At 43.1% G+C, this 15,264-nt stretch overlaps 1 protein-coding gene across 10 annotated transcripts in view; it reads left to right on the top strand.

Moving 5' to 3' along the window:
- Positions 1–15,264, top strand: part of KMT2C (lysine methyltransferase 2C) — a 328,257-nt gene that overhangs the window by 274,647 nt on the left and 38,346 nt on the right. For all 10 annotated transcript variants that reach the window (XM_048837560.2, XM_048837566.2, XM_048837562.2 and 7 more), the window contains 8 exons: positions 475–613; positions 875–1,089; positions 1,251–1,324; positions 2,688–2,870; positions 3,522–5,399; positions 9,058–9,383; positions 10,316–12,120; positions 12,866–12,977. In XM_048837560.2, coding sequence (XP_048693517.2) covers positions 475–613; positions 875–1,089; positions 1,251–1,324; positions 2,688–2,870; positions 3,522–5,399; positions 9,058–9,383; positions 10,316–12,120; positions 12,866–12,977 — 4,732 coding nt within the window. The remainder of the gene's footprint in view (positions 1–474; positions 614–874; positions 1,090–1,250; positions 1,325–2,687; positions 2,871–3,521; positions 5,400–9,057; positions 9,384–10,315; positions 12,121–12,865; positions 12,978–15,264) is intronic.

Here is a 15,264-nt window from a genome sequence, read left to right on the forward strand (position 1 = left end):
CCTTTGACTTGCCAAAATCATAAGAAACATGTACATGTACAAAGGACTCACTAAAGTTTATGGTGGTGGAGAATGATATATGTTCGTAAATCCTCTCCAAAAGGTTAAGGTTGGCACATAGGAACATATGACTGGAAGGGACCTCCTGGGTCATCGAGTCGAGTCCCCTCCTATCACAGACAGTCCCATCATTTAATCCTGTCAAATCATTTTATCAAGCTCCAGTTTAAAACTAGTTAGGCTGTTTCCTCCTACTACTGCTATTGGAAGTTGCACTAGAGCCTCACTCCTCTGAGGGTTAGAAACCTTCTAATTTACAGCATAAATGTATTCATGGTGAGCAACACAGAATGTACAGATAAGTAGTTTCTCATTAGACTAAAGGCCTGTTCTTCACCGAAGTTTGTCTTGAACACCTTGAAAGCCTTCAGACACTCATTCTTTACATTGATCATTTCAACTTTTGCCTTCCAGGGGAAAGTGTATTTTCAAGAGTGCCACTTATGAATGGCCTGATTGGACTTAACCCCCATCTCCCTCATACACCTTTGGCTCCTGGAGGTGGACTAGGCACTTTCTCTCCTATTACACAACCACCGTACAGTGATACCAGGTAAGTCAAGCTGAAGAATGTGGAATTACTCAACAGTGAGCCTAGCTTGAGTGGTATCTGTCAAGCATACTTGCCACTGCACACTTTAAATGTTTATTATTTGACAGAGACATTAAATACATTTTAAATACATTTTAAATGCTCTTTTAAATCTTTTCAAAAGACATGATACTAACTGCTGGAGTAGTTAACAGAGTATTTACAAAATAAATTTTCATATTATATTGAGAGGAAAATTAAACATCTTTTTTGATTTGTCAGGGATAAGAACCCAGCATTTAATCCAATAGTAAATGATCCTAACAGTTCATGGACACCATCTGCTCCCGCTATGGAAGGAGAAGGGGATACAATGTCCAATGCTCAAAGAAGCACTCTGAAGTGGGAAAAAGAAGAAGCACTAGGTGAAATGGCAACAGTAGCACCTGTGCTGTACACAAATATCAACTTCCCCAACCTAAAGGAAGAATTCCCAGGTAAGTGAATGATTTATTGTATAGGGGCACAAATTTTGTAACAGTTCTATTATGCACCTTTCTTCACCAAAGGATTAACTGTTTCTACTTCTAAAAATTGTCTGAAGTATAAAATCATCAAAATCCTGCAAACTAGAACAATATATTGGTTTTTGTTGCAGACTGGACTACAAGAGTGAAGCAGATTGCTAAACTGTGGAGAAAAGCAAGCTCACAAGAAAGAGCACCATATGTGGTAAAAATAACTAAAACTAGCATTTGTACACTTTGGGAGACATTTAATCTGCAGGGTGTTTGGTTTTAAAACTACTAAAAGTTCACTGGTTCCAGAAGATGCAGTTGTAAACCTCTGTAATTTTAGAACTTGTTTCTAAAGCTATTTTCTCAGCCATTCAGTCTTAATATAAACTACGTCCATTTATTTATTTATATTACCTAGAGGCCCCAGCCGAGATCAGTATGCTAGGTGTTGTACATACATGTAGTAAGAGAGATACTCTTCCCCAAAGAGCTTACAGTCCAAATGTCTGCTGATGGTTATTATTCGTGGACTACAGATGTGATTAACACTGTACCAACATAGAAAAAACCACAGTCCCCACCTCTAACAGCTTTCATTCTGAATAAGATAATTAAAACTACCAAGTGACTGAAGCTCAAAAGCCAGCTTTCCTGCTCTTACTGTAGTTTTCTTTACTTTATCACTTTTTAATATGTACCATCTCATCACTTTAAAAAGGGAGCAAAAATGCCATACCAATTTGAGGATTTTGTAAGAAGCTACAGGCATTAGTTCAGCTGCCATTATGGCTTTGAGGCTGTCATCCTTGACTGCTTTTTAAAATCTTTAAAAGGTTCATTTCTGCAAGGTGCAATATCCATTTGAGAACTGTAACATAAATCTGAAAAAAGCAACTGTCAGGATTTGATGCTCAGAAGGAGCCAGATTCAAAATGTCAGCCAGAAGCGACTCCCTGAAGCAGCCATTAAAAGTTTAAAAGCTCCAGTATTGCTTGAAAATGCTTATCTTAAGAGTTGTTATTGTGCAATCCAATTTTTCTTTGTCCTTAATCCTATGCTTGTACTGTTAGCCTGGGTCAGAGTGAGATGCATAGAGGCTGTTTAATGTAGTCCACTAGTGCATATGATTCTCCTGTAACTGAAGTTCTCCAGATGAGTCCAAATGAACCTCTGTTGATTCATCTTACCTGTGAGCCACCTGTTTTCTTCAGATCTTGGACCACACAAATATGAGATTTGATGTGTGTATTGATATATTTGAATTTCTTTATCCCTGTGCTGCATGTAAACAGAATCTCCTAACCTACATTTAAAGCCTCTATTGTTAATGATTCTTTTGCCCCCACATGGTTTGACATATACAAATCCCACACTGCAGCTTTGTCGAGACTATAAACTTGCAGTTAGTAGCTCTGGTTACAAGAGAGTAACCTAGTTTGTTCTTGATCGTGTGCGATTAAATCAGACCACATAAATAATTTGGTTGTAGATTTTGTAGGAAGAATGGGTAGATGCAGTACTTACACTTATCAAAAGAAAACAAGAAAAATTACTTGTATTTTTATTTTTTTCCTCAGCAAAAAGCCAGAGATAATAGAGCTGCTCTGCGCATCAATAAAGTGCAGATGTCAAATGACTCCATGAAAAGGCAGCAGCAACAGGATAGCATTGATCATAGCTCTCGAATCGACTCAGACCTCTTTAAAGATCCTTTAAAGCAGAGGGAATCGGAACATGAGCAGGAGTGGAAATTCAGACAGGTGTTATATTTGGTCGTTTATTATTGTGAGATTTTTTTTATTGGCAGTTGCTGTGCTTAATGGATTAAAATCAATTTTAATCTACCCAAGGAAGGAAATATAAATTCATAACATGCACTCTGCATAGAGTGAAGATTTTTGTCATAAGTAGAAAACGTATATAAAAATATTTGTGACTTATTTTTTCCGTTTCAGTTGATTCTTAACATAATTAATTATCTTTATTTCTGTGGCGCCAGCCAAGAGCAATGGCATATGCCCTTTTCTGTCATATGTCACAGAAAAGGTCCTCACCCTGGGGACTCTCACTTTAAATGAGACTGGCACTTTTCTTTTTCTCCAAAGCCCTTTACCTCTTGTCAATGAGGCTGCATCACTTCTTCAGTATGGATGGTTGGCAAGCAGCTTTATTCCTCTGGGAGTCTGGGAAATACTTTTCCCCAGTTGGTCAATGGGGAGCATGCCAATGTAATTTAGTTTCATAAATGACCAGGCATTCTGCCCCCACTGTACTTAAGCTTTTAAATTATTCTTAACTGATCTCATATGTCTCTAAAGATGCTAATTCATTGATGCTCAGTCATCAAAATGCCCTTGCTTATGTTCCCTGAACTAATAAATGTAACCTTTCCTCTTCCCATCTTAAACCAGCAAATGCGTCAGAAAAGTAAGCAGCAAGCCAAAATTGAAGCCACACAAAAACTTGAGCAAGTGAAAAATGAGCAGCAACAGCAGCAACAACAACAACAGTTCGGTTCACAACAGCTTCTGAACCAGTCTGGCTCAGACACACCTAGTAGTGGGATACAGAGCCCCTTAACACCTCAGACTGGCAATGGAAATATGTCCCCTGCTCAACAGACATTCCACAAAGACCTATTTACAAAACAACAACTACCTGGTACACCTACTTCAGTATCCTCAGATGATGTGTTCCTCAAACCACAAGCTCCACCTCCACCCCCAACCTCAGCTAGAATGCCAGTACAGGATCTTCTTGCTCAGTCACAGACGCCTCAGCCTCAATCACAACAGATGTTTCCTCCAAGTTCTACAAACTCTAGACCGCCCTCTCCAATGGATCCATATGCTAAAATGGTGGGAACACCTAGGCCACCACCTGTTAACCAAAACTTTGTTAGAAGAAATACCATTACACCAGTGGATACCTGTCCTCCACCATCATCTGTATCCAGGCCCATTCAAGTAAGTGAACCAGCAGGAAGCAGGCCTTCACCAGCTAGAGATTCATGTTCTTCATCTCCAGTTAGCAATGACCCCTATGCAAAACCACCAGATACACCCAGACCTGTAATGGCAGCAGATCAGTTCCCCAAACCTTTGGGGGTACCAAGATCTCCCATAATTATGGAACAATCAGGGAAAGTTCCTTTAACAACTGGAAGCAATGACGCATTCACTAAACCAGCGCCTAGAACAGATATATTTCAAAGACAAAGAATAAGTCCTGCTGATCCATATGCACGACCACCACTGACTCCTACTCCCATTGTTGATGGCAGCCCTGGACCCTTTAAAACTCCAATGCGCCCACCACAGTCCCCACAAGATCCTTATGGATCAATGCCACCAACACCAAGACGCATTGCTGTTGATCCATATGAAAGGCCTGTCTTGACACCAAGGCCAGTGGATAGCTTTTCCCACAATCAGTCTAATGATCCATATAGCCAGCCTCCTCTGACTCCTCACCCTGCAATAAAGGAGCCTTTTGCCCATCCACCCCGGGTAATGCGACAGCAGAGTGACTCTTTCTCTCAGTCTGGACCCATTTCAAGGCCAGCCTCTCAGGACCCTTATTCCCAATCTCCAGGTACTCCTCGGCCATCTGCTGACCCTTATTCCCAACCTCCAGGAACACCTCGACCCACCACTGTTGATCCATATATGCAGCAACCACCCACGCCAAGACCTACACAGCCAGCAGATTTATTTGTTCAGTCTCCAGCAAATCAGAGACATTCTGATCCGTATGCCCAACCTCCTGGAACACCAAGGCCAGTTATTAATGACCCTTATTCTCAGCCACCAGCAACTCCAAGGCCAGGGATTCCAGAGAATTTTAACAGACCCACGGGAAGACCAGGACTAATGCCAAATCGAGATCCTTTCCTGCAGACATCCCAAAACAGAGGAACTACTCTGCAGGGCACTTTTGTAAGACCATCAGATCCATGTTCTCAAACTCCAAGACCAGCAGGACCTACTGTAACAGAATCATTTAGCCATGCTCCAGCAGCCCCAGCACATGATCCTTACGATCAGCCTCCAATGACTCCAAGACCTCAGCCAGAAACTTTTGGAACTAGTCAGCATGCCCATGAAGCTGACCAGCAAAGGTCTGGATCTGAGGGCAACTTTAATGCATCTGCAAATTCTCCAATGAGCTCTCAAGGGCAGCAGTTTTCAACAGTCTCACAAGCTTCTGGCCCAACACCAACTACAGGAGTAACAGATACACAGAATACCATGAACATGTCTCAGGCAGACACAGAGAAACTAAGACAGGTGAGCTCAGTATACAATTTAATGTTTCTGCTATTAAAATGTCACAATTAGAGGAATCTCCCCTTTTACATTGTTATAAAGTGGGGGTGTGAAACACAAAGCCCATTGGCCAGCCCTTGGCCACTTGACATGTTTCCCTGCCCCTTTTGACAAAATCAGAATATGCAGAATGCAAGTTTTCAATATTTTTAAGGCATAAGCTTCTAATTCTTATGTTTATGAAGAAAATTTTCTGAATTTTGACTAAGATAGTGCCATCTAGTCTGAAGCAGCCGCTCTAAAGGTATTTCTACACCATAAATAAAGGTGATATTGTAGCATGAATAGGCATACTAACGCTAAATTTGATCTAGCTAGTAACAGTAGTAATGAAGGTGTGGCAACACAGACTTCAGCATTGGCTAGCAACCCAAGTATGTACCTAGGGCCCCTAAAAGGGTTGTTCTGGGGTGGCTAGGCCATGCCACACATCTTTACTGCTATTGTTACCTACATAAGATAGATTAAAGCTAGCACATACCTACCCATGCAACTGTTACACCTTAATTTGCAGTGTGGACATAGCCTAAGAGTTTGATCCTACACTCATTGATGTCAGTGGCACAACTCCCATTGATTTGAGTGGTGTCGGATCAGACCCCAAGTGAGATGCAAACTGCTGCCATTGAGATGTGTGTTAAATCTGAAGTTTAATTATTACACTTTACGTACCAGGTTTTCAGAAAATGTAGGCGTGCTAGTATACATGGTATAAACTGAGCAGTTACTCATGCAAATGACCAAATAAGTGGCAGAAATAGATGTGATCTCAAAAGTGCTCTGTTTAGTTTTTCCCCCCCACAGATGGATGCTGAATAAGACAGTAATTTTACTGCAGTAGAACCTCAAAGATATGAACACCAGAGTTATGGACTTACCAGTCAACCGGGCACCCTGTGGAACTGGAAGTAATCAATCAGGCATCAGCCAGGGGAGACACAGGGAAAAAAAGCAAATACTGTACTGCCTCTGGGCTTTGGCTCAAGGCTTCAGTGGGGTGGGGGAGAACTGGGGCTGCAGCTGCATGATGGGGGGTCAGGGGTCCAGGCAAGCGGGCAGGGTCAGGGCTTGTGACCCTTGGGAGCATCAGAGCTTTAGACCTAGGGGGAGTGCTGGGGCTCATGGCTTCACCCTGTGGCTCCATTCCCAGCTTCAGCCCCACAGGGGGTGCCGGGGCTCAAGCCTTTAGCTACAAGAGGAGCACTGGTTTCAGTCCCAGCACTCCCCCCGTAGCTACAGCCCCGAGCCCCAGCTCACTCGCACCAACTGAAACTGGCAGCAGAGCTGTGGGGAGCCCTGAGCCTCAGCGCCCCCTACATGGCAAAGTCGGAAACAGAGCTGCAGGGCTGACACCCTGAACCCCAGTGCTCACCCCAGGTCTAAAGCCCTGAGCCATAGTGCTCCCACGGGGCAGAAACCCTGAGTCCCGACCTGGGGCCATGACCCGACCACACACACACACACCCCCGCACGGCTGCAGCCCCAACCACCCTCTGGCTGAAGTCCGTAACTTCTTGTTCAGAGTTACGGAACATTTCAGAGTTATGGAAAACCTCCATTTCCGAGGCATCCATAGCTCTGAGGTTCTACTGTAACTAAATCACAGTTGCTACCACAGGGCCTTCTACCCACAGTTTTGTTAGCAAACTTCTCAGCATCATCAGAAGGAGATACAGTGTGGATTGAGGATCCGTTGAATGAACCTAACTATGTAACCCTGGCCCACTGACCATGACTGAAAATGCAGTTCAGCATTCTGCATAGAGTATTTACTACCTCTGATATAATGTGATTATTTCTGGCCTTGACACATCTCAGACTATTGGACCTTAAAATTGTGACATTCGAATGTAGATAAAAACTGTTTTGTGTCATTTTTTGAGATTTCTAAATGTTACAGATTAAAAGTTTTCTTTACCTTCAAGAACTTGAACAGTTGGACAGACCTGTGAGGCGTTTAATAGGATTTTGAAGGAAGAGTAAAGAAAAAGTCACTAATATTGTAACAGTCTAAATTGTTTATCGACAGGCTAGGTACAGCAGGATTATTGGCTGTTTGAGTTCAGACACAGTCCTCTACAAGTGTGCCTCCATGATTACTTGGAGGGACTTTTGCTAGAGGTTATGGGGTAGATTGGTTTCCATGCAAATTCGTCCTTTCTCTGTTTGAGAATGCTGACGTCAATTATGTTGGTGATTTCTGCAGTATGTCCACCTGACTATTAGGAACTGGACCAAGAACACCAAAACATGTCACATAAACCACCAAATAGCAAATAAGTATTAGATAGTAAGGTCTCTTGATCACTGCTGTCCTGGACCACATTCCTTCTGGGATTATGCTAGTGTAGATTCTGGGAAAAATCAGAAGGCAGAAAGTCCACCTTGGGATGGGGATGTGGCTGAGGCTGAGGTTAGAATTGTGGAGCTTTAATCTCCTTTTGTGTGAAGGAACTCTAGGAGCCTAATGCAGCCTAAAAATTGACAGTGCTGGCCAGGAAGGGGGCCTGGCCAGGGTAGCATCTGCCACTGCTGTTAGACCAAAAGTAGTTTTCCCTAGCTAAATTTCTGATCACCTGACCTCCTTCAGAATTCACCTTTCCTTATTGCACAAGGGCACCATTGGGGCACAAAAGTATAAATGACAGCTCCTTGTGCTAACATTAGTGATCTGTCCTGTTAACCAAGACATATACGTTAGGCAGAGTATTAATGTAAGTGTGGGTTCTTATGTTAACTGAATGTATTATCCACTCCCCACTATTCTGTTCACCTCTGTCAAGTCTCCCATAACACCTTGCATTAGTTGAAGTAAACTTTGGCTTAAGTAGATAGGAAAACTGTCAGGATCTAGACATATGGGTGTTTTACCATAACAACAGATAAGGAGTTATTCTCTCACACCAGTCCTGGAATGTCCCAAAGGAAAAGGACAAGATAAATGATTGTTCTACCCTGGTATACACCTAGGAGGTGCCTTCATGCCCTTTGGTACCTGGAATGCCTGTATTCAGAACAAAGAGATTGGGGGTGTACCATGGGATCAGAAAAACAAAGTAGAAAGCTGATTGGTTAAATCTAGTTTCAGATGATGCACAGAGTACCTTTTTACATGCAAACAGGATGAGTATAAAAAGAATAACTTTAGCATTGTAACTTTGGAAGCATCTTCTTTGTAAGGTGAATTTAACAACACTGCATGAGAAGGCTTTCTAGAAACTGGTCTCATATTGAGCCTTTCTTTCTGTACTATACTGTTATTGACTTTGAGCAATAAAACTGACTGGTATTGGTTGTTTGGTCTCTTGAATATATTTCATAATGAACTAAAGTGTGATCAAGCAATTTACTAAACAATTTATCAACAGACCCTTGGTGAATAGGGGGCCTTGAGGTGAAAGATCTCACTAGCCTCTTACCAATACCCTGAATCATGTCATCTGGTTTTTGATTAGTTTGCAAGGGAATTATAGGGGGGGGGGGGCGTTTTTAGTGAGTGGGAGGAAAGATTGTTCTGTTTATACAAGATTCTTGGCTCTGGGGGACTTTACCCAATAGATTATAACATTTTGAAAGTAGATTTATTTCAGTAGTGAACATAATATATTTTTTAATCCAGCGCCAGAAATTGCGTGAAATTATTCTGCAGCAACAGCAGCAGAAGAAGAATGCTATCCGTCAGGAAAAAGCACTACAGGATCCAGCCACGCCTCCCCATGCAGCTCCGCATCAACACTGGCAGCAAGAAAATCTAAATCAGATTTTTAACCGACCTCCTCCTCCCTACCCTGGGAATATTAGAGCATCCATCATCCCTCCAGGTGGTCCAAGGTTTGCAGTGTTCCCAAAAGATCAACGTGGACCATTTCCTGCTGATGGGCAGTTTAATAGACCCCAATTTCCAGGAGATATGACTGCCATGGGAATGAGGCCTCATGGTCTTAGGTATGATTTTTGATTTCTTAAAATATAAGTATTTAAGAGAGAGTTCTAAACTGTTATAAGGATTTCCTGTAAAATGGCCTGTGCAACACTGATGTAATTTGCCTACCGCAGCCCCAATCCTGTAACCACTTATACACATGTTTAGTTTTAAGCACATGTGTAATCACTTTGAAGTAAATATATAAAGTTAAGTATGCATGTAAGCATCTGAGGTTATTGCAGCCTATATTTTTACTCTAGTTGATTGTGTGTGTTACTGGAAATTGTTCAACAATTAAAACTTAGTAATACATTGTTGGTTTTTTGGCAGTTTGGGGGAGATGAAGGATGGGAATTTTTTTCCTTGCATTATGCCACCTGTGTATACAAGGCCCATAAAACTGCATTTTTAGGCATTTATAGAGAAAATTATTTAATCCAACTTTAGTTTTGATTTATGAATATGGTGTCAATGAAAATATTATTGTCCTTGTGTAAAGTATACACAATCAAGAAACAACTTGTATTCTGTGTCATTATTTTTTTAAGTAGTGCCAAGATGTGAAATAAATATCAATACTGAAATATTGGGGGGGGTTGGTCCCCCAATTTTCTTTTACGCTTACTGAGTTCAATTAAAATATGGAATGTCTAGCAAGATAGTTTTTGCTGTAAGAAGCATTTTTATCCAAGATTATTTGGGTTGAGGAGTTGGTACAGCACAAGTTGTTTGTTTAAACATAATGAATGCAGTTATTTTAGTTATATTTTTTCATTCTGTTCAGAAAGCTCACTTAAAGTTTGAGATTGGTCAAAATAAAATATTTATTTAAATGTATTAAAGAACATAATATGCAAAATATTTAAGCAATTAGTTTTTTTCTGAAATATGCCAGATCAGGTGGGCCAAATGAATCAAGAGAACTAATTCTTTAATAAATCTTTGATTTCAGATTTGGGTTTCCAGGAGGTGGACATGGTCCACCAACAGGTCAAGAACGTTTTCTTGGGCCTCAACAACAAATGCAACGCGCTGGAGTTCCACCACAGCTGAGAAGATCTTTGTCTATAGATATGCCTAGACCGTTGAACAACACACATATGAATAGTCCAGCTGGACTGTCTCAGCATTTTCCACCACAGGGTATTCAGGTTCAGCAACACAATATACTGGGGCAAGCATTCATTGAGTTACGCCACAGAGCCCCTGATGGCAGACCAAGACTCCCCTTTAATTCCTCTGCTGCTAATGTTATAGAGACAGCACCCCAGCTTCAGCGGCATACAGGATTTATACCTAGGCAGGACTTTCAGGGTCCAAGACACATAGATCCAGTGAGACGTAATCCTCAAGGTCTAACTAACCAGTTACAGATGTCTACAAATTTGGAGCATTTGCCACAATCTCAGCAGGATAATCATGACCATCCGCCCGTGCTCGTCATGCGTTCTTTAAGTCATCCCCCGGTTAATGATGCTTTTTCAGGGACTCCTTTGCCTACATCTGCACCCACTGAGACACCTGGGAATCTACAGATTCCCAACCAGCCAACTGGATTAGAAGAGAAGCTTGATTCTGATGATCCCTCTGTAAAAGACTTAGATGTCAAAGACCTGGATGGGGTTGAAGTCAAGGACTTAGATGATGAGGATCTTGAAAATCTAAATCTAGATCCAGAGGATGGGAAAGGAGATGAATTGGACACTTTAGATAATCTAGAAACCAATGATCCTCACCTTGATGACCTTCTGAGATCAGGGGAATTTGACATAATTGCATACACAGACCCAGAACTTGATCTGGAGGATAAAAAAAGTATGTTTAATGAGGAATTGGATCTTAGTGTTCCTATAGATGACAAATTAGATATCCAGAGCAAGACAGAAGAACCAAAACAGAAAGAACAAAGTGATAAAACTTCAGTCCCTGCTGATGCTCTTTCTCCGCAGAAGAAATCTTCTATGGATAGTGAGATTAAAACAGAAGTGCTTTCTCCAAACTCATTAGAGGAAACGAAGTCTGAAAATGAAAAAAATGGTGGACATGTGGAATCTGCAGGCCCTCAGCTTGCTGCTGAAACAAAGTTAAATGATGGAGAAAAAGCTCCTGTGCAGCCTAATAATCCAGAATTATCTGACAAAACTATTACTGCGCATCAGGAAACAACTGTGTCTAGTCCAAATGCTGCTCAGCTGCCTGCTCAGGGTGTTATAAGTTCTTGCAGTATTTCTGGGTCCACACCAGTCCTTTCAAGTCTGCTGGCCAATGAGAGTTCAGATAACTCAGACATAAGGACATTAGGCTCTTCACCTCAGTCTTTGCCAGCAACACAAACAAATCACGTATCGGGTGTTTCACAAACACTAATGACATCTGCTGGACAAATCTTGGAAAACACTTTAAATTCAAATCTGACCGTGGTTCCACGAATAAACCATAGCTTCTCTCAAGGGGCAACAGTAAATCCAGGATTTATCCAAGGTCAGTCAACTAATCACAGCTTTGGGACAGGACAACCTGGTAATCAAGCCGTGGCTTTGGCAAATCGCCCTGGTCCCAGTGGCATATCTGGTCCCCAGCAGATAATGCTCCCTCAGACTCTAGCCCAGCAGCAAAATCGTGAGAGACCTCTTTTGCTAGAGGAGCAGCCCCTTCTTCTGCAGGATCTTTTGGATCAGGAAAGGCAGGAGCAGCAGCAGCAGCGACAGATGCAAGCCATGATTCGTCAGCGTTCAGAGCCATTTTTCCCCAATATTGGTATGTATGTGATATCTTTTTTCATGGTGGTTAGTTCACTAGACAAATACCATATCAATTTATATTATTTAGATGTATAAAACAGGTATTTTAATCCACGGCTTGTAATGTAATACGAAAATGCTAAAAAACATACTGCGTCAATGTGTGGTACAGGAGTCTAAACACAACTGGAGCTTTCTGACTAGCGGTCACTGACGTATCAATATCAATAATGTCTACTAAGTGCACAAGTCGGACTCCTTTTCCTGGTTTTTTTATATATATAAATTCTATTTCATAATAGCAGTAAATTCCTTCTCCATGTCACTGTTCATGGTGACTAAGGCAGCCCTCTCAAATACCTCCATTAACTTGGTGGTGATTGTAATTTAACAGATTCGCCCTCTAGCCATGTCTCCTGTTCCAGCCTCTCTCAAACTAATATCCCTTCTTTTGCGTTTCTTGGCTCGCTGTAGCAATGAAAGTTATTCCATTTGCCATAATAGCACTGTCAATCCTATTCCTGAGATGCTTGCAGAAGTGCAAGTTTCTTACAGAATATAGAAACCTGCATGTTAATCCCTAGTTATAAAGTGAAGAAAAAAATTAATTTGCAGTATGCATGGTTAAATGATTGTAATACAGTTGATTTAAATTCAAAGGGATTAGTACATGTGCCAATACTGGAAATATTCATTATGTTGGTAGTTCAGTAAAATCAAAATGTTCAGCTATGTAATTCTTTACTATTTTTGTTTCATAGATTTTGATGCAATCACTGATCCCATAATGAAAGCAAAAATGGTAGCTCTTAAAGGTATCAATAAAGTAATGGCACAGAGCAATATGGGGATGCCACCAATGGTTATGAACAGGTAGGCAAAAGATGACACTATTGTTTAAAGTAAAAGTGACCCAAAGTATTATCATTTTTAGCCACCAGCATCAATAGACCTGAAGAAGAGCTCTGTGTGTCTTGAAAGCTTGTGTCTCTCACCAACAGAAGTTGGTCCAATAAAAGATATGAGCTCACCCACCTTGTCCCTCTGGAGTCTGAAAACTCATTTTCAGCATCAGCAAATTATAGACCATCACAGCGAATCATAGTAGTAAGATGTGGGAAAAAGCCCATGTTATCATTTAGCTCATACTCTACGGCAAAATAGCATTGCTCCCTACTGGACTGGAATCAGAAGACCTGGGTTCCATTGTCAGCTCTACCACTGACCTATTGTAAGACTTTGGGCAAGCCACTTCATCTCTTTCTACCTGAGTTTCCTCATCTGTAAAATGTGTGAGTTCAGAGTTATGAACATCAGAATTACGAACTCTCCAGTCAACCACACACCGCATTTGGAACCAGAAGTGTGCAATCACGTAGCAGCTCAGACAAAAAAAAAGCAAATACAGTACAGTACTGTTTTAACCATAAGCTACTAAAACAATAAAGGGAAAGCAGCATTTTTCTTCTGCATAGTAAAGATCTATGAATCAAAATTGCTATTCAAGATTTAATTATTTTATTGTTATTACTGCCATAAATTTCCTAGTGCTTTTATCTAGACTAATTTTAAATGGTCCAAGCAATAGAGCTTCCAGCACTTCCCTCATAAGTCTCTACTTTATAGTGTAATAAAGCTGGACTGTTAGTAATGAAGACTTCACTATGGTGGTCCATGCCCGTGCCACTTCTAAGCTACATTACTGCAACTGTGTCTATTTGCAGCTACCCTAGAACAGTGTTTTTTAAAGCATGGGTCACAACCCACTACTGGATCGCAGCATGTAAGGCGCTGGGTCGCCTTGCTCTGGTCAGCACTGCCATTAAAAGTCCCGTTGACGGTGCTGCCCAGCTAAGGCAGGCTAGTGCCTACCTTTTCCGACACTGCACAGTGCCCCGGAAGCGGCCAGCAGCAGGTCCGGCTTCTAGGCAGGGGGGCCACAGGGCTCCGTACACTGCCCCCGCCCTGAGCACTGGCTCCACACTCCCATTGGCCAGTTGCTGGCCAATGGGAACTGGGGGGGTGGGTCTGCAGGCAAGAGTTGTGCCGAGCCGCTTGAGCACCTCTGCCTAGGAGCCAGACATGCAGCTGGCCATTTCCAGGCCACAGTACGGTCCGCGGTGCATCCCGGCTGCGTCACTGACCAGGAACTGCCAGAGGTAAGTCCGTACCCCAACCCCATGCCCCAATCTCCTGCCACAGCCCTGAGCCCCCCCCAAACCTGAAACCACTTCCTGAACCCCAAACTCCTCATCCCCAGCCCCACCCCAGAGCCTGCATCCCCAACCCCCTGCCCCAGCCCTGAGCCTCCCCAAAACCAGAGCGCCTCCTGCACCGCACACCCCTCATCCCCAGCCCAGAGCCCTGACTCCCTCCCACACCACAACCCCCTGCCCCAGCCCTGAGCCTCCCCAAAACCAGAGCGCCTCCTGCACCGCACACCCCTCATCCCCAGCCCAGAGCCCTGACTCCCTCCCACACCACAACCCCCTGCCCCAGCCCTGAGCCTCCCCAAAACCAGAGCCCCTCCTGCACCCCAAACCCCTCATCCCCAGCCCAGAGCCCTGACTCCCTCCCACACCACAACCCCCTGCCCCAGCCCTGAGCCTCCCCAAAACCAGAGCCCCTCCTGCACCCCAGAGCCCTGACTCCCTCCCGCACCCCAACCGCTTGCCCTAGCCCTGAGCCCCCCCCAAACCCAGAAGCCTTTCCTGCACCCCAAACCCCTCATCCCTGGCTCCACCCCATAGCCTGCACCCCCAGCCCAGAGCCGTAACCCCCTTCCACACCCCAACCCCCTGCCCCAGCCCAGAGCTTGCTCCCACACCCTGAACCCCTCATTCCCGGCCCAACCCCATAGCCCTCACCCCCAACCCTCTGCCCCAGCCCTGAGCTCCTCCCACACCCCAAACCCCTCATCCCCAGCTCTGTTGGGTCACGGGCATCCATAATTTTCTTCAACTGGGTCCCCAGGAAAAAAATTCGAAAACCACTGCCCTCGAAGAGCACTTAGACACTTGTGCTAGTGCAGATTGTAATGACACCCATCCTCAGTGGGCAGGATAACTGTGAGCACTGGCTTCCTCTTTGTTTCTAAATGCAATAAAAGGAATTGATTGTGATATTTAGAAGCCATGATCTAGGACACAGCCCCATGACA

This window comes from Caretta caretta, chromosome 2 (assembly GCF_965140235.1).
Source record: "Caretta caretta isolate rCarCar2 chromosome 2, rCarCar1.hap1, whole genome shotgun sequence".
NCBI classification, from domain to species: domain Eukaryota; kingdom Metazoa; phylum Chordata; order Testudines; family Cheloniidae; genus Caretta; species Caretta caretta.